The following is an 18,228-nucleotide window of genomic DNA, read 5'->3' on the forward strand; positions in this document are numbered from 1 at the left end:
GCAAAGCTTTTTTTCAGAGCAGCTAACACAAGTGGGAGGCACTTCGCTACATGAGAGACAGAACTTATTTCTGGCACGGCTTTCCCACACCCCGGACCCCACCCCGGACCGCGTGTGCCACCCCCTCCTACCTGTCGTCCTTCCAGCTCAATCTGGAAGTTTTTTGCCGACTCCTGGGTCACCCGCCCTCCGAAGTCCAGCTGGTAGACTTGTGTTGCCTCATTCCACAGCGGCTGCTTGTTGGCCATCACATACACAAAGCCCTGGCTTCCCAGCCTCCCGTCCTCCTTCTCGCTGGCCTTCCGGCACTTGAATTCATCCAGCTCACTGGCTGTCCTCAAACTCCTTTTGGTTTTCCAACCCTTTTTGCTGCCCTGACTCTGGTTCATCAGTTCATCCCCGCTGATAAAAAGCTCTGGCTCACTCTCTGAACTGTCCTGAAACTCGTTCGTCTTGTTCAGCTTCTTGGACTTCAGCTGGTCTTTCTGGCTCTTGACCTTCTTCTTCTCCCTCCCCAGCCGAGGGCTGGATATTAGCGAATTGAAGTCGGTCAGTGTCCTTGCCTCCTTTTTGACCTTGCCCTCGGTGACAGCCTGCACATTTCCTTCCTCGGCTCGACTGTCCAGGCGCTTCCGGCTCTTCTTGCCGAATTTGTCTGTCCTTTGAGGAACAGGGCTTTCCGTCAAGGAGAGCACCTCCTGGAAGGTGTCTGCCGTCTCCACCATTACCTCTGTGCCCACATGGCCCTGCAGCTCCGCCGGTGGGGGAGACATCACCGGCTTCTCCACCACAAGGAGCGGCTTGGGGGGCAAGGTGCCCTGGGGGTTCTGTACGGGCGGGCAGGCGCTGTAGGAGCTCCACGGGTGCAAGGCGATTGGTGGCAGCTGTAAACTAGAGCAGGCGCTACTTCCCGGGTACATGGGTGGCAAAGGGCAATAGGAGAGGTTGGATGGATAACCTGGCTGAAGCACAACTGTGGGCTCCTGCTGTGCAAACTGCGTTGGGGCCAGAGCTTCTTTGGGGGAGCAGGGGGGCTGCATTCCCTGAAGGGGAGGGGCACTGTAGCTTCCTGGGTAAGGTACTCCAACCCCATAACTCGTCTGGAAAGTGGCAGTGGGACTGGTTGGAGACTTGGGGGAAACAAACGGCACTCGAGACATATCCAGATGTTGCGCTTGACCGATGATGAGAGGAGTAGGTTTTAGAGGGTTGGGCACCGAGCTCTGAGATGTCCTTTCCTGAGGAACCCATATCTCTTCACTCACCATAGGGTCCCACTGGTACGGCGGTGGCCGTTTTACACCAAGGGCAGCCTCCGTCAAGGACACGGGTACGTGTCGTATTGATTTCTCCACCGGGCAGTGCTGAGAAAGGGCCTCATCTTCCGTGAAGGCAGAGTTGATATAATCCGCTCGGTCACGGGAATTGTCAGGCGGGCTCAGCAAGCTGTAGGAGGACTGGGAGGCCAGAGGCGAAGTACTGACAGAGTGAGCGATGACAGAGCTGTGCTGGGAGCCACTCCCCGTGCTCAGATCAGGTCTCATGCCACCAATACTGGAAGTGCTGCTACTAGCATTGGCATTAGTGATGTTGCCCACACCACCGGCGCTCGCGTTGCTGCTGCCACCACCACCACCGCTGCTGCACTGGCTGCAGGTGTACAAGGCGGTGGGTACTCTCTGCTGGTACTGTGCTGTCACCACGCTGCTCTTGGCTTTTGGGGGAAGTTGTAAGGTGGCTCTCTGACCATCTACCAGCTGAGCCATTTTCAGGGCTGCCTCTCTGCTGTTCCTCCGCAGAGTCGCATGAATGATACTGCTGTCCAGCCTCTGCGTGATGCTTCTTCCCTGGGACAGCTGGCTGGCGATGTCAGGGTAGGGCGGCGGGTCCCCGGTTGGGATAGAGTAACGGGGGACTGTGAGTCGGTTTAGGGTGGCGCTGGTGCAGGGCTGCTGCATCTTCTTCTCGGCGGCGGTGATGCGCAAGGTGGCGGAGCTGCCGGGCCCCGGCAGGGTGTAGGTGCTCTGGGCGCAGAGCATCCTGGTGCGAGGCCGGCACACCTCCTCCACGTTCCCGCTGCTGTCGAACGTGGTTATCCGCTCGTACCCCAGGGGCGTCTGGTAGTGCCCTGCTGGGTAGAGGGAGAACTCCCCCTTTTTTAGGCAGAGGTCGAGGGGTGGCTGCGGGGGGCCGGGCGGGGGTGGAAGGGCAGCGGTCGGCGCAGCAGGGATGGTGCCGGGGTAGGGCGGCGGGGGGTTCATCTTGTTCAGCTGCAGCTCCTGAGCAGCCCCGAAGACGACGGCGTCCCCTTCCACCAGCTGTGGCCCTGGCCGTGGGGCCTTGGCCTTGGGCGGGGGCTCGTGCTCGCGGTCGCCGTGGTCCCGCAGGTCGGCCAAGGCGATGGCGGGGGGCGCGGGGGGCGGTGGGGCGAGGGCGGGGGGCGCGGGGGCAGCACGGCCCAGCTCTCCCCCGACCAACGCCCCCGCCCCGGGGCCCGGGAAGCGGCCTGGTGCCCCCGGGAAAGGTCCCGCCCCCTCACCCCCCGCTTCCGCCGGCGGATTGGCCAGCACATCCAGCTGCACATTCTGATTGGCCAGGAGTGACTGGACCAGGCCGATGCTCTGCGTGGGCGACATGGCCTGGGCCGAGCTGTGGATGGGGGCGATGGGGATGTTGACGGTGCACGGCGGGCTGCTGGCGGGGGCCCCGGGGGCGCCGGGCACTGCAACGAACAACACAGCCTGTTACCCACCGCCCCAGGGGTCCCCTCGGCCCCAGGAGCCCCTCACACACCATGGAGGTGGCGAGGCCTGTGCCGTGGGGCTGCCCGCCCCGGGCCCAGAGGGGCAAGGGGCCACCAGCCTTCACTGACTGCAGCGGTTAGGCAAGCGGTTGGGGAACAGGCACTAAAATCGGGAATCTTCCCGAAGCAGTGTTTCACATATTTTTGGGTTTTCTTCAGCATTTGTGGAAGACATGTGGGTCGCTCAAAATGTTTAACGGGAAAATTTCATGGCAGTGTTGACATAAAATTCAGAAATTGGGGAAAAATTGTTTTTTAAAGCTAGTTAGAAGAAAAAAACACTGCATGTCTTTTGTACTTTGTCATTCTACTTTACCTTTGACTTTTTAAACTACCTGCTATCTTTATGTACTTGTTTAAGCACTCTGCTGCTCTGGAAGGCCTGCTATCAGATCCCCAAATCAACGGATCAGGCCTTAGTTTGAACTAGTAAGCCAGCCTGTCTCCTCTGATTCCCACTGTAACAACTGGTGGTCAACTTTAAAGTAACTTCTTGGGAGTGATGCTTCAGAAGTAAAGGTTCAGAGCTCACTTTCAGTCTACACTATGATTGCCACGGACTTTCAGAGCAAGGAGTTTACCTGATGGGTCTGAATTACCATTCACTTATCAGTCAATTTTAGCTACTTCTATTCAAATCAATAAAAGTTTTGCTGAATTAGGACTCACTAGTTTTCAGGGAAGTTCTTTGATAATAATCAACAAACAACAGAAAGGAAAATCCACTCACAGACCTGTGGCTGCTGCCACCTCTTCTTTGCCCCTAGTCCTAGGACCACCAACGTGGCCTCCTGGCTTCCTCTAGGGCTGCTGCTACCTGATGGTGAGGCACAAAAAAGTCGCCGCTGACCCAGGCTGACTCCCTCTAGAGCCAGCCGGGTGTCACTGCGCCATGCTGAACTAAGCTGCAGGAGGAAGATGAAATGATGCTCCTCAAGCCTGCCCTGATCTGACAGCAGTTATGAGTTTTGACTTTGACGTTTGTTGTCATCCAAAAAAAAAAAAAAAAAAAAAGAGTGGAGGAAAAGAAAAAGAAAGTTGAAGACCTGCAGTGAAGGCACTGTATAGTATCTAGTACAATGTCCCCAGACTCAGTGAGCTTTGGAAAACTGGAGAATACAGACAACAGTTAGGAAAACTGTTGGGAAAACTAACAAGTGATAGGACAAGAGGTAATGGCCTCAAGTTGCACCAGGGAAGGTTTAGACTAGATATTAGGAAGCATTTCTTTAGAGAACGGGTTGTTAGGTGTTGGAATGGGCTGCCCAGGGAGGTGGTGAAGTCCCCATCCCTGGAGGTGTTTAAGAGTAGGGTCGACTTAGCACTGAGGGATATGGTGCAGGTCAATGGTTGGACTAGGTGATCTTCAAGGTCTTTTCCAACCTAGATGATTCTGTGATTCTGTGAAAAGGGAATGTTACTCTCTCGAGTATAGTGGGTGACAAAGCAACCAGTAATGCAAAAAGAAGGAAGATGAAACAAGGAGAGGAATATGAGGCTTGGGGAGGAGTGGCTGGAGAGCTGCCAGTCAGAGAGGGACCTTAGGGTGTTGACTGACAGCTGGCTGAACATGAACCAGCAGTGTGCCCAGGTGGCCAAGAAGGCCAATGGCATCCTGGCTTGCATCAGAAATAGCGTGGCCAGCAGGGACAGGGAAGTGATCTTACCCCTGGACTCAGCACTGGTGAGGCCGCACCTCGATTACTGTGTTCAGTTTTGGGCCCCTCACTACAAAAAGGACATTGAATTACTCGAGCGTGTCCAGAGAAGGGCAATGAAGCTGGTGAAGGGTCTGGAGCACATATCGTACGAGGAGCGGCTGAGGGAACTGGGGTTGTTTAGTCTGGAGAAGAGGAGGCTGAGGGGAGACCTCATCACCCTCTACAACTACCTGAAAGGAGATTGCAGAGAGCTGGGGATGAGTCTCTTTAACCAAGTAATAAGTGATAGGACAAGAGGTAATGGCCTCAAGTTGTGCCAGGGAAGGTTTAGACTAGATATTAGGAAGCATTTCTTTACAGAATGGGTTGTTAGGCATTGGAATGGGCTGCCCAGGGAGGTGGTGGAGTCCCCATCCCTGGAGGTGTTTAAGAGTCATGTTGACATAGCGCTGAGGGATATGGTGTAGTTGAGAACTGTCAGTGCTAGGTTAACAGTTGGACTGGATGATCTTCAAGGTCCTTTCCAACCTAGATGATTCTGTGATTCTGTGAATGAAATACTCCCCCAAGAATCCTGAAGATTCTTTATTAGTTTTCCTGTATAAAAAGCATGGAAAATGGTAAGTTGCATCAGCAGGTTTATGGGATGAAAAGAGACTAGAGTAATATCCAGGATCTTTTAAGTGTGCCAAATTCTGTGGAGACCTCTGATTTGCAAGACCAGATCAGGCAAGAGATCCATTAGTCAGGATTCCTCCAGCTGCTGCCCAGTCCCCAATTAATTTTTAATTAAAACTCTAGTCATCTACCTATGCCCTATAATTATATTTTTGATAGCATTAGACTTTTATCAGTATCAGTCACGAATGTGGTAGCTGTACAGATAGATCTGTGGCTATGCTGGCAAATTTTTATGGTAGTTCTGTTCATTCCTTTAGAAGAAGACTGACAGCTAAACTTAACTGACCCTAAGGCAGCGTGGTTCTGTGCTCAGCTGGCAGGCCATGCTTTCATCCTGATGCCTGCAGGTTAGCAATTTATCTAATCAGAGCTTGAGGTTTAATTGTTAGCTTGGTTTGAGCAGCCCAGAATGTTGCTGTCATGTGTATTAAGTGCCTTATCAAATGAAACGTCATTCGTTGCCGTGTTGCTTAATATCCCACAGTGTTTAAATCCAATGCTTTTTTCATTTCTCCAATAGTTTTTAAGTGATTTGTTTGCATAATTTGCAAATTAAATCAATTCACTGTCCATTTGCCTTGCCAAATCTTTACTGACTACATTAAAAAACACCCATCCCAAGAGTACCTCATTTCAATGAGGTACTCTTCAGTGAACATTTCAGTGCCCAAGAGCTTTCTACTATTTTTTTTAATCTACCATGTAATCATTATTTACACTGCAATATTTTTTACCATTAGTATATGGCACTTTTTTCCTTTATATCCACAAAAATGTTTTTGAAGATTTAAGTAGCTTCCATTTGCTAAGTCAGAAATGAATTTTCAGAAGAAACTAGAAAGAAAAAAGTGGACAAGAAGAAGAAGGTTGTTATGGAGGACAGGGTAGTATGATCCTTTTACTAGCCTTCTCAAAAAGCTCTTAACAAAATTCTCTAACAGTTTTCCCTACATTTATGTGGTGTTCACCAACCTGCAATTCTGAGTAGCATTTCAGCTCTTTTAATAATATAAAAGGAATTGATACTGCAGATCTAATCAAATTTTCAGGAAGGCATGTGAAGGCTTTATATTAACTTTTTTTTCTTCTATTTAATTTTTGTGTTACCTGTGACCTGGCAACAAACCCTCACTGATGTGAAAATTCAGAAAAGGTATTAATTTACCTTCTTGTCTATTATTTGTTAATTTTACTGGCATGATATTTTTTTTTTTGACTGGAGAAGGTCCTGAGTACTTCCAGTCCTTTCACCTGCCATATTCACATCACCTGCATCCAAGCCTTCCCTGCACTGCTTGAATCTTCTGCTACCTTACATCTCAGTGAAATGAGGAATTCTTCCTGACCCCCTTGTTTATAGACTACTTTACTATTTTAGCCTCTCTGTAAGACTTGGTATTGATAAAAGCCAAATGGGCATTTATCACTTCTCAAAGGGTGGCTGAGTTTTACAGGAACCTGCCCTCCAACCCAAGCCCCTATCAGCAGGCTGTGCTTTGCTGCCATCAAGTCACAAGGACGACCCTTTTGGGCTTCCAACACATTACAATTCTGTCCTACAAAGATGCAGAATGCAAGGCTTTGGTCTACAGAGAATTCTTGGCAAACTAAATAGAAGATGATTGATTTTCCAATGAACCTGAAACTTAGAGCCCTATACAGATTATATTTTCCACATATTTTAGAAAACAATGTCCGTAACACATATTAGCCTTATTCTAATTCAGTTCTACAGGACCCCATCAGACTAAGGGATTTTGATTTGTGTGTTTACCAAAGGGGGCGAGGGACACAAATGATCTGTCCTCCATCTAGCTTAACCCACAACATGGCAGACCTCCAGCTCCTCCTTACCTGGTAAATCATCTTCATCTTCGCTGAAAACATTTGGATTAAAGACAGGCAGGTTAATGTAGTCCATTGAAATTTTCCGCACTTCTGGGAGATATATTGTCATCTGCCTGGGCTGAAGATGCAGCAAACTGGTTTTATATATTACTGAAGAAAGAGTATAACAAGAAATTACAAAAAATCTGTTACACAAAGAGCATCTAAAGCTAACAAAGAATCAATTCAAAGCAGACAGAAGAGTTACATCTATTTTTATTTAATGTTTTAATAAACAAATGCATATATGGGCCATTCTTAGCCAAATCACGATGTAACACTTTGCATAACCAGGATAAAACAGATTGTTACTTTAAGCTATTTCTCTTTAAATAGAAGCAGCATCTCTGTAGTTAAATAATCTGTAGAAATAATGAATTACTTCATCTGGTATTCACATCTATTTTTGCAGAAGGAAAATAATTTTTCCATTCTACTTTTGGAACTCCACCACAGGATGTTACCAACTTATATGACTTTAGGGGAAAACTGGAAAGCTCTCAGGAAGGAAATCTGTTGAGGGTTACTACACAAAAAAGAAGTCCCTCCTGTCTCAGGAAGTCCCTGGGACCCAAACCACTGGAGACTGGGAGGACATTTGAAGGAAGTGTCACCACACACTTACTCTACACTTATATCCTCCCCTACATATCTGTCACTGATAATAAGAGAATTAGAATGACCTCTAATCTAAACCAGTAGGGTCACTCCTACACTATCTTTTGACAATCATTGCAAATGTAGATGTCAGAAATTTGTAAATTACTTGAAAAAAAAAAAGTGGCTGTAACAAATCCGAGGGCTTCCATAGTAGTAGCACTGGTTGTTCCCAGGGTGACAACATCCTGAGAGGACAACCTTTGCCTGGAGGCTGGGCCAGAGAAGGTCCTCTCCTTAGTAGCTGGACTCCATCTCTTGTCCAACAAGTAAATATAGCTACAAAAGATACCTATTTTAACTAATTCTGCATCCAGGGCATCATTATGTAGTCCTGACCTAAATATATAATGCAACACAGGAAAAAATAAGGTTTCCAAAGAGCTTGTAAAACTCCTAATACTTGCATTAATATTTCAATTCAGAGCTCAGTTCTGCTAGGTGGTACCCTGTTCTTTACTTAGCCTTCTTCCTTTCCTATCTAGGGAGAAATGGCATACACAGAAGAAGGTCAAGAGATTAGACAACTGCTACTTTTAATGAAGGCTACCAATGTACTGATGCTCCAGCAAGAGAACCATATAATAAGGCTATGCACTGACTTGAAGAATCTTGAGCATGATGCTGTAAGAGCTTTTTTAACATTATTTTGATATAATAAGTAGCTAAATGACTATAAAAATCTGAGTTTTAAAAATACTTCTATTACAGTAACTTAAACACTGTGATTTTTATAGTCTTCTCCAAAAATTTTCTTCTTTTTTTGGGTTTTGTTGAAATAAACTGTAAAAATAAAGGTCTGGGCTTCTAATTAATCTTTTTGTTACAGCTGAGACTTTTAACATTTTATTGATCATCTTGTTATTGTATTTATAGGTTTTAATGTCTTTTAGTTACAGTGAATTTTGTAAAATCTAACTCCTACTGTCCAGAGAAAATAAGTGCTTTGTTAAAGAAGTCTTTTGATGACTTAAAAAGAATGACAGGCATGTAACTTTATTTGTTAGAAAGAGTTTCACATGCAAAAAATCAATAGAGTTTACTTTTACCTGCACCAAGGTTAGTTGGTAGGAAAGCAGCCAAACCCACAATTTTAAATTTTGTTCCCCAGATATTAGATGTGACCTGAGCAAGGTAGTTGTGCTGCAAAGCAAAAACAAGATCATTTTCACCTAATAAAATCTGTAAAAAGCTCTAATAAAAACCTGCAGAGCAATCAAGCTATTGCAAGTAATAATACAATTTCAGCTTCTCTTGTTTTTATTTTATTGAAACAGCCTGCTGTGCCTATGTAGCAACTGTTATACCCAGTCATTAAGAAGTCTCATTTTGATATCTGAACACCATCAGAAATGATGTATACAACAGCCACACAGGCTGATTAAAGCTGCTGAAGAACTGAACGTGATGGCTGCTTAGTGAGAATAGGTCCGTCTTCAGATGCTTGCTTCTCCTGCACAACAAGAGCATGGCCATTGTGTATTTCAGAAAGTAATACACCTGCCTGTTGGTTCTATATTTACAAATCACTTTATAGAACAATAAATAAGACAGAAATTAATTACTCATATCGACAAACATATTTTCCTGTAGCTTCCAAAGCAGTTTCCCAAACCACTGCTTCCATGGTGATCAAATTATAGGTCTGAAAGACCAAGAGATTTTCTCAAAGGCCAAGCATTATGCTGACAATATCAGGAGCAGGATCTAAACCTCTGGTCTCCGCCCTATTCAAAGGACTTTTGATCCTATATACTGCTGCTATGTAAGTGATCTAGAATGTTTCAATATAAAGGAAAAAGTGAAAAGACAGAGCAGAAAAGAACAACTGAAATGAAACGAAATTAAACGAATGCAGGCTGGTATTAATAAAATAATAACCCAGACAGTTCTACAGCCTGCTAAGTTTAATTTACCCACAGGTCATGAACACCACAAAGAGCACAAAGTGCTAATTCCTTGCCTTCCTTCCAATTAAGGCTGTTCCATGTTCCTGATCTAGGCAGCGTGGGTGGACTAGATGACCTTTAAAGGTCCCTTCCAACCCAAACCATTCTATGAATTATGAAACAGAGAACATGTAGCCCTCTGAAGTAAGCATTTCCTTATCTCTGCAATTCCTAGCAAAGCAGAGAACTATGGTGGCATTAGGACAGCTCTGAGAAACTGAGTAAGAAGCATTTTCACATACACTTTCAAACTGCCAACAACATCACCTAGAATAAAACCTCTCACATGGATTCACACTGACAGAAGTTACTGGTGCCAGGATATATCAAACAATGCCTGATATTCCACTGACACTTTTAAACATTAACATTGAACTGGAACATAAAATTCTCTAGTTGTTCCATTTAGTTACTATAATTAAATGAAAAATTTTTATTGGTGATCATTTGATCTATATCACAACTTGCTGCTTCTGGAAGTAGATGCATTTGGACTCAGGTCTGGTAACAATGTGCACAATACCTGAGTAATATCTTCTAAAGGAAACTCTCTTCGGGTTAGGCTTGGTGAACCAATAGAAGGTTTCCTTATTGGTAACCTTGGCGATCTTGATATCTCCTGCGCAGCTCGTGACATCTTTGGAGATTTGCGAGCTTCTATATTGATTCTGCATATAAAGCAATAATTGAAATCATCACCAGGCATACAAAAATGCACAAAATTCATGTCTTTGAATGTAAAGATGTAATGAAGACAACTGGTATGGTGTCCTCTAAGTGACTAATGAAGAGTAATAGAGTCTACAGGATGGGAGTTAAGGGTCAAATTTAAAGATATATAGGGCCTGACACACTTGCAGTAACTCTGACTGGATGCTTTCTGATTCATTTAACAAAGCTTACAGCAGTTCTGCCAGATACACCATATCCTCCACGAATCCATAAGAAGGTGTAGGGCTGAGCTATTTCAGCTATGCAGACTTCGAGCAAAGCCCCAAGAAATGCAAACATGACACCTCAGCCAGCAGATCTCCACATTAGTACAGCAAACCAAGGTTCCACAAACTTCGTCAGTGCTCTAAGTCAAAAGTTATTCCTACCTCCCACTAGACAAGGGAGTCACAACTAAGAGATCAAGCACCTAGAAAAGCTCATTGGTAGAAAAAATAACGAACAAAAGTTACATGTCAAAAGTACAGTCTTAGAAAACCAAGGACGCAGGACAGTTGTTTTTCCTGCGCCATTTCAGTTTTAGGCTCAGAAACTAATGGTTCTTTTATCAAGTTCTACTAAACTAAAACTTCAGTATTTCACACATTATGTTCATATATAAAAGGATGCAGTTGCTTTGCCTCATACTAGGGCAAGCTCATAATGTAAGGTCTTTGGAAAAGCGTCAGCTGCAGCTAGAAGGCATCAGGGCCTCAATCCCATAACTGGAAGATGGCAGAGAGACAACAGTGCCTATGAGAAGCATCAGACATCAGTGAGACTCTGTGCAGGTGAAAGGTTCTATCTACATAATGAATATAATGAAGAGCTGGCAGGAAAGCAACCAGATGAATAATAAGCTTATTCTGCATATCGTTAAAGAAGCTTGTCAACCCAGTGTTTAGGAGGATCTGTTTGCTGAGGCTCACTTGCAAGGTCACCACAGCAGCAGTGCCACCTACACCAGGATCTATGCTACCTATGCATGGACTTATGAATTTGAAAATACCCTGAGGAAATAAAGGTTTTAACTAGACCAGGGACCCAAAGCACAGAGGAGGTGAAAACACAGGTTGTCTGAAGGACAAAATATATCCTATGGTGGTAAGAGTTTAGATGTGGCAGAGGCAATGGTGGGAGAGTTTATAAAATCCTTCTTCAAGACTGCTTGGGGAGAAGTGGTGCCCTATTGTTTCCCATTACCTTTTGTCCCAGAACCTTCCCCAAAGTCCATCTCAACAGCAAGCTCTGAGATCACCCCAGAACTGCAGACCATAGAGGACCCTGCTCCTCCAGAAGACTCCTATCTCCCCAAAGGAATTTGCTTTTAATTTTATCAAGATTTAATTTTAATTTTATCAAGACAGTATTGGGGAAAAAAAAAAAAAGAAAAGAAAAAAGAAAAACTAGGGAAAAAGAAGAAGAAATATCCAGGAAATTATTACCTGGGAAGTTTGGGTGACTTGCTAGCTCGACTGATTTTGGGAGATTTCTTTGCTGCCCAGTCATCACTCAGTTCGATATCGCTGGAGTCCGAGCAGTTACAGCTGTCAATCACAGTGGAAATCAAGCTGTTTCCATAGATTTCATCTATCAAGACAGGCCCCAGAAAATATAAGTGCTGCTTCAGAAAACTGGTATCAGTTACAACTATCAGTCATCAGAAGCATAAATCCGATCCATGGGCAGCAGTTGAGATAAAACTATGCAGAGAAAATTAACCGTTCTTCACCCTGCCTAGTATAAACTCCAAATTTCCAATGGTTTGAACTCAAGTGAACATGATTCAGAGGGGTGAATAGCATTCAGTTGAACTTCAAAATTGAGAATATTTTCTGCTAATTAGCAATCTATTCCCCACTATTCAAAATACAAGTTCCCTTTTGTAAAACAGAAGACAGCATGGTATAATTTCAGAGGCTTGAGTGTAAGTCATGCTAAAGACTTTTTTTGCATCAGAAAAAAAATATCTGATGCCACCTTCCATGTTGCATATCTAGATTTTCTTTAACTCTTGAGGATTTAGTATCTGATGTATTTCTAAATAATTTTTTATAGAGAGCAACAATTCAATTCTACCTGCTTTTCCATCTGTTTTAGGATCCATGATGACAAACTCTGGCCGCAACTTGCTGATACGACGTCCTTTCAGGATAGGCACCAGTCCCCCAAGGTATTCCAGGTACAGAGTGTAACATGGACCACCAACCTCTGGGTCATCTTCTGTCCGCTTCATTGTGCAGTGAAGCCGTTCATTACCAGCTGTTGGGTAGCTGACAAAATCTCTCATATTGTTTGGGTCTGGGATAGGAGGCTTAATTAAATGAAGGGAGGAAAGAGAAAGTTTCCTATAGGTTATTGTGGGTTTTTTTCTGTGGTGACTTAATCCTACACAACTAACTGAATTTGAACCCAACTCTAACTGGGCAGGTCAAGATTAATACAGATTACTGCATGAGTTATGCAGGACACACATGCAAGACAGAATGACTATGTATTATTTAGTTAAGTCAAAAGCAGCTGTACACAGAAAACTAAAACTAGTTACATCAGGAAGGTTGTACCTGTGGTTAAGAGCACTGAATTAAACAACAAACCTGTCTTCAAACCCCGGCTCTATCACAAGCTTCTCTTTTAACTTGGGTAATGTGGTCAAGTCTAAGTCTCAGAGTATCTTGTCTCTTGCTGGTCCTCCAAGTGAACTTGGCCACTCAGGTTCCCATTCCTGGTTAGTACTGGTACATGCTATGCCACTATGCCACAATGCTGTCAGCTCTGTGACCCATCTTTGCTGAGGGCCTATTTGCATGGAGTGTGGAGAAATACGAGCACAAAGCTCAGGGTGGGTTATGTTGCTCTGCTTGCCAGCACACTGTATTAATCCATGAAAAGCTTAGTCCTAAAGCAGTTGGATTGCTTTTGCCTAGGACAATATAGCCTGCATGACACAAATACCACTAATGTGTCTAAGTCAACATAGTTTCTTTCAAAATGAAAGTACAAGAAAAAAAGTAGGGAAAAAAGGAGCCTCCTTAACCTGGCCGAGATGGATATGGGCTGAGGAGTGATCTATAATGTAATCCTCAAGTTGGAGAGGGAAGAGAAATGTGTGCAGGGAAGAGGGTGCCTTGCCAGGCACTGGAGGCATAGCTGACAACATAGGTGGGAGTATGTCGCTGGGGGAGAGCCAGCGGAAAGTATAAAGCAGTGCTCAGGAGGCTCCAGAAACACCCATGAAACAGCAGCGGCATGTGGCTCCTGGGAACCCCACTTCAGTCTCTCTGCTATGCAGCCATGCGACTGCTGCTGACCCCGGCATCCCCTCTAGGAGGTGACAGAAAGGTTGTCTGCAATGACGTGCCCCTGTAGTGCCTCTACCCCTCTGATCCCTGTCATGGCTCCCAGTCTTGCTACAGCCAACTGCTGCCTTCATCCCCTCCCCTCCCCAGCCAAGCAAGCATCACTGATACTCTAGGGAGCTGCAGGGGTGGCTCTGGGACAACACGGAAAGCATCCTGGGGAGAAGTAGGCATGTTAGAAAGAACTGAGAACCACTGATCTGTTAAATGCTCTGCATTTTGGAGATTGAGGAGTTGTGGTTACAGCAAGGCATTTATTCTTCTCTGGCAAATGAAATGTTTCACAGTCGCACAAATTGCCCTGATTACCAGTACCCAAATGGAACTGTGCTGAATCATTATTTTATAGGCATAATTTGTTCTCACTTAATCTGGGCCAACTCCACTGATTTCAAATTAGTGATTCTAGTTCTGCGTTGTTTTAACAAGGACCTGAAACTCAAGAGAACGCTGTAACACATACACAAAAAATACGCAACACAAAAATATATGTTTGAATGTAGAGCATTTACCAGCTAATGCTCTGGTTTATAGGCTGTGATAAAGAGTCTGGAAATCCTGAGATGTGACTGAGGGCAAAACCATGAAACAAAGGGGTTGAACAGATGGCTCTGCTAGTGGTACAGGAAAAGGCATAATATCTGGTTCATTTTTCCGTAGCACTGTTGGAGCAGTAAGGTTAGCAGAACTCACTATCGGTAGAAATACTTGGGTAGCCACAGGTCTGAAGTGTAACTTTCCTGGCAATTTAAGGACTCACGTAACAAGTAGGGAGGCAACAGTTTTACCACTGAATCTCTCCTATAACTGTGACACAGCACTATCATCAGCGTGAGCTTCTTCAGAAGTCTTTGTGAGTCACCAGCATATTTTACCCTCGGGATGTCCTTGGAAAGGCCATCCCCATGGAATAATGCAGATCAGCATGTGTGAGCTTCTTTCCAGATTTTAATAGGTGCCAAATGGATCAGTGGGTTCTTGAAGAGGACAGTAATGACCTTAATCAAGCTTTTAAAATTATAATTATGATAATTATCTTATAATTTAACCATTGTCACTTAGGAGCACCATGGCAGGGGAAATCAAGCAACCCTTTCTTCTTCCTCACACACATACGTTTCTCTCCTTTTACCTTGATTGTTGGTATAAAGGCAGTGGTGAGGTATGAGCAGAGCCGCGGGGGCAGGGTCAATTTGCTGATATCCTTGTCATCCCGCAGACAGCTAGCGATGGTCTGCTGGCACAGCAGCTGCAGACTGGAGACCCTGTGCTCGACTCTGACGACATATAATGCAGGTCCGGAAGCCATCAGCAGGCGTGAATCCCTGTGACCCCAACAGATGGAGATGATGGGACGCTGCATGGAGAGGAAAAGGATACAACTTCAAAAGAGCCTGTACTTTCTCCAAGATAGTTCACAGCAAGTGATTACATCACCGATCATGTTACCCTAAGTCTTCCAGAAACTTTAAAGCGCACACTATTGCTCACAAAAAGGGTGAAGAATGTGAACATCCAAAATTATTGGTAACAGTGGCTGATGTTTATACAGTACTTTTTACTCACAAGGCTGAAAGCTCTTCACACAAGGAATTGTCTATCAAATTTATTACCTAGATAGAATAAGTAACTTTAAAGTCATACAGTGTTAAAAAGCAGGATCCTTTGATGCCCTATCTAGATGATTTTTTCGGTCATCTAATCAATCCTCATCCACTGGTAACGGTTCACATTTTACCACCAGAAAGTTACATTATACGCCCAGAGACATTTAGTAAACTAGTGGACAAAACTCAGTTGGCTTTCTTGTCTTGCACTGAATCTTCTGCTGCACAGTGTCTCTTTTGAACTATTCCCAGAGGAAGTGAACTGGGAAAGAGCACCAGGAACAAAACAGGGAATGTCCTTTTGTCTTCCACTTGTCTACATTCAGAAATGTCTAAATTCATGACAGTAAAACCAGAAAGAGTCATGGGTGACTGGTACTGTCAGAATGTGGAGCAGAGTAATAATAACTCAAATGCGGCTTTGGACATTATTCCCTGCCACACGAACATTAAGAGTTCATGTGAGAATACAGAGTTGTACTTGCAAGGACCTCTCTAAACTCTCTTCCTAAACCCCATCTTTTTCATCTAAAGCACCAGTCTGTTGTGACATCTTATAGTCCTATCACTATTACTTTTGCCATTCATGAGTGTTAGCTGCATCCACCTGCCATCTCTTGCTTTCTGTGCTACAAAGCATCTGTATTTGCATATATACACATACTGTATGGAACTTCAATCCTGTAGCTGCTATCTCTATACAAATAAACAACACAGAGTAAAGAAGAAACTCTCACTCCATAAAGAATACTGTGCAGCAGGCTGCAAGCAGTGACCTACAACAGGTTTACTCCTTCCTGTGAAGGGCTCCCTTCTTTTCACAATCTGTGACACTCAAAAGTTTAAGCAAACATGTTTTTCATCTAACTGTATTTACTAAAAGGTCAGGGTCTCTTTAGAATATCTTTACTCTTCACAAGATACACCAAACAAGAATTAACTATACAGAAGACAGGGGTCAAGGCACCATCAGTACTAACTTTTATCCATTCCTCTCTAGTAATATGGTATCCAGATACCTGTGTTAGAGCAGCCCAGAAGTTACCAATCCAGTCTGGGGAAAAAAGCCTTCCCTTCAGTTACAAATTCAAGATGCTTAAAGGTGAGAAACTGGGACAAGATGTTTTTATGTGAATGATATAAAGCAGAATGCAGCGGCACAGCACTATATCAATGTCTGCCATCAAGATAAAGGGTTGGACGAAACAACTTTTTCAGAGAAAACATCTTCCCTGCTATGTCATCTTATCCTACATTGAAATTTCAAGGAAAATATTGGTTTTAAAGTGGGAGGAATGAAGAAGCTTCATTCTCATTACATCTAGGCAACACCACACACACACACGCACACACTTTCACAGAGGCACAAACCTTCAGGCTGACTGATATGCAAATAGAAAGCAGCAACATGTGAACCTTGTGATTTTCACAGTAATTGCTAAAGGCATTTTGTAGTGGAGAACTTCAAAGGAATTGAGTAATCCTTTGTGTACCATCGATAATTATTATATGGCTTGTCATAACCATAATCTGTGGGACAGAGCCTTAAATCTGATGAGAGATCACATAAAGTATCTCTTACTGATTGGTATTTTCATGATTTGAGAGTGTGGCTCAGCCCTCATACTGTCTGGCAGCAATAAGACAGTTCAAGCCGCTTGCAAAATAAATGCAACTGAAAAGGCACTGACACAAGTTAGGTCCCTGCCACATCTACTATACGACAGCCTGAGAAAGGCACCAGTAGAAGTGATCCTGATTTCCCCAAAGGCCGAAACCCAGCATGGGCAGAACTATCTACCTGAGTGTTACTGTGGGATCCAAACCGCATCCTTCTGTTCACCTTGCATCAACTAAAGCTTACATGTAAATATGGTGAAGGAACAAACAAGTATGTGACTTAGCACACAAATGTTTATTTATTGGGTAGTTTAATGCCAGAAGAGAAGTCTATTATCCCAGCTATCATAATCCAGGACAGCACATCCAAACAGCCCTACCATGAAGTCTAGTATGGCAGCTATTATAAGCCAATATATCACACCCAGATAGACCTCTCTTCATCCAAACAGAGTCAAACTTCTCTCCTCAGGTTACTGCTGCATGCAAAGAATAGCAGAGATGCAGATAGCACCAGTACAAGAACCTCTGCAATCTTAAACATATTCCCAAGGAACAAGTTTTTCAGAAGCTTTGAAATGCTGGGTAGGACCTCTGGCAACACAGCACTGGAGCTCAGGAAGAGTAGAAAGTCGGAATTCAAAAGACATTGCCTCACTGCATGATTTCACCAGTTTCCCAAGAGGCAAGCATAGTTCAGCCATCTTCTAAACTTCTGAATGTCTGATTCCCTTATATTGTTTATATATTTTTATGTAAACAATATGTGAGTGGGTGCATGTTTAAATACACACACACACAATACCTACAAGTGTTGTACTGTTTGTAAATCATGACATTTGAACTCCTACATTTGTCCATTTAGTCTCTCCACACACCTCACATGTTTTAGTCTTAATATTTTCAATCTCATCAAAGAGCACTTGTACCATACTGGTTTGCCTTCGCTTACTGATTTGCCACATGCCTTGCTTTCCTTTTCTATAGAATGGTCAGTCCCCCAGTACTCCTCAAGCCTAATATCCAGCAACACTTCATTTACGGCGAAGGGCTAAGATTTAAGATGAGGTTCAGGGAAAATTAGCCTGTCATTACAGGCTTGGAGAAATAAAAGATCACCTAAATGCCAGATCTGACCTGACCTTTAAATGTACTGCTCCAATAATACTTTTCAATAACTATGCTTCCCACTCTTTCCCTTGAGAGACAAGGGATATGAATCAATTACTGCAGCAAGTCAGTTATGAGCTGGCCACAGCTTTCCTTCCAAACTCTGCACAACTGAACTCCAAT

At 44.1% G+C, this 18,228-nt stretch overlaps 1 protein-coding gene across 11 annotated transcripts in view; it reads right to left on the reverse strand.

Moving 5' to 3' along the window:
• Positions 1–18,228, reverse strand: part of TULP4 (TUB like protein 4) — a 173,482-nt gene that overhangs the window by 9,581 nt on the left and 145,673 nt on the right. For all 11 annotated transcript variants that reach the window (XR_012628163.1, XM_074862751.1, XM_074862742.1 and 8 more), the window contains 7 exons: positions 14,841–15,065; positions 12,429–12,663; positions 11,795–11,939; positions 10,162–10,306; positions 8,739–8,832; positions 7,000–7,143; positions 132–2,722 (listed from right to left, as the gene is read on the reverse strand). Coding sequence is in view for 10 of the 11 variants with exons in the window: in XM_074862751.1 (XP_074718852.1) it covers positions 132–2,722; positions 7,000–7,143; positions 8,739–8,832; positions 10,162–10,306; positions 11,795–11,939; positions 12,429–12,663; positions 14,841–15,065 (3,579 nt within the window). In the remaining variant the exon portion in view is untranslated. The remainder of the gene's footprint in view (positions 1–131; positions 2,723–6,999; positions 7,144–8,738; positions 8,833–10,161; positions 10,307–11,794; positions 11,940–12,428; positions 12,664–14,840; positions 15,066–18,228) is intronic.

Source organism: Strix uralensis, chromosome 3 (assembly GCF_047716275.1).
Source record: "Strix uralensis isolate ZFMK-TIS-50842 chromosome 3, bStrUra1, whole genome shotgun sequence".
NCBI classification, from domain to species: domain Eukaryota; kingdom Metazoa; phylum Chordata; class Aves; order Strigiformes; family Strigidae; genus Strix; species Strix uralensis.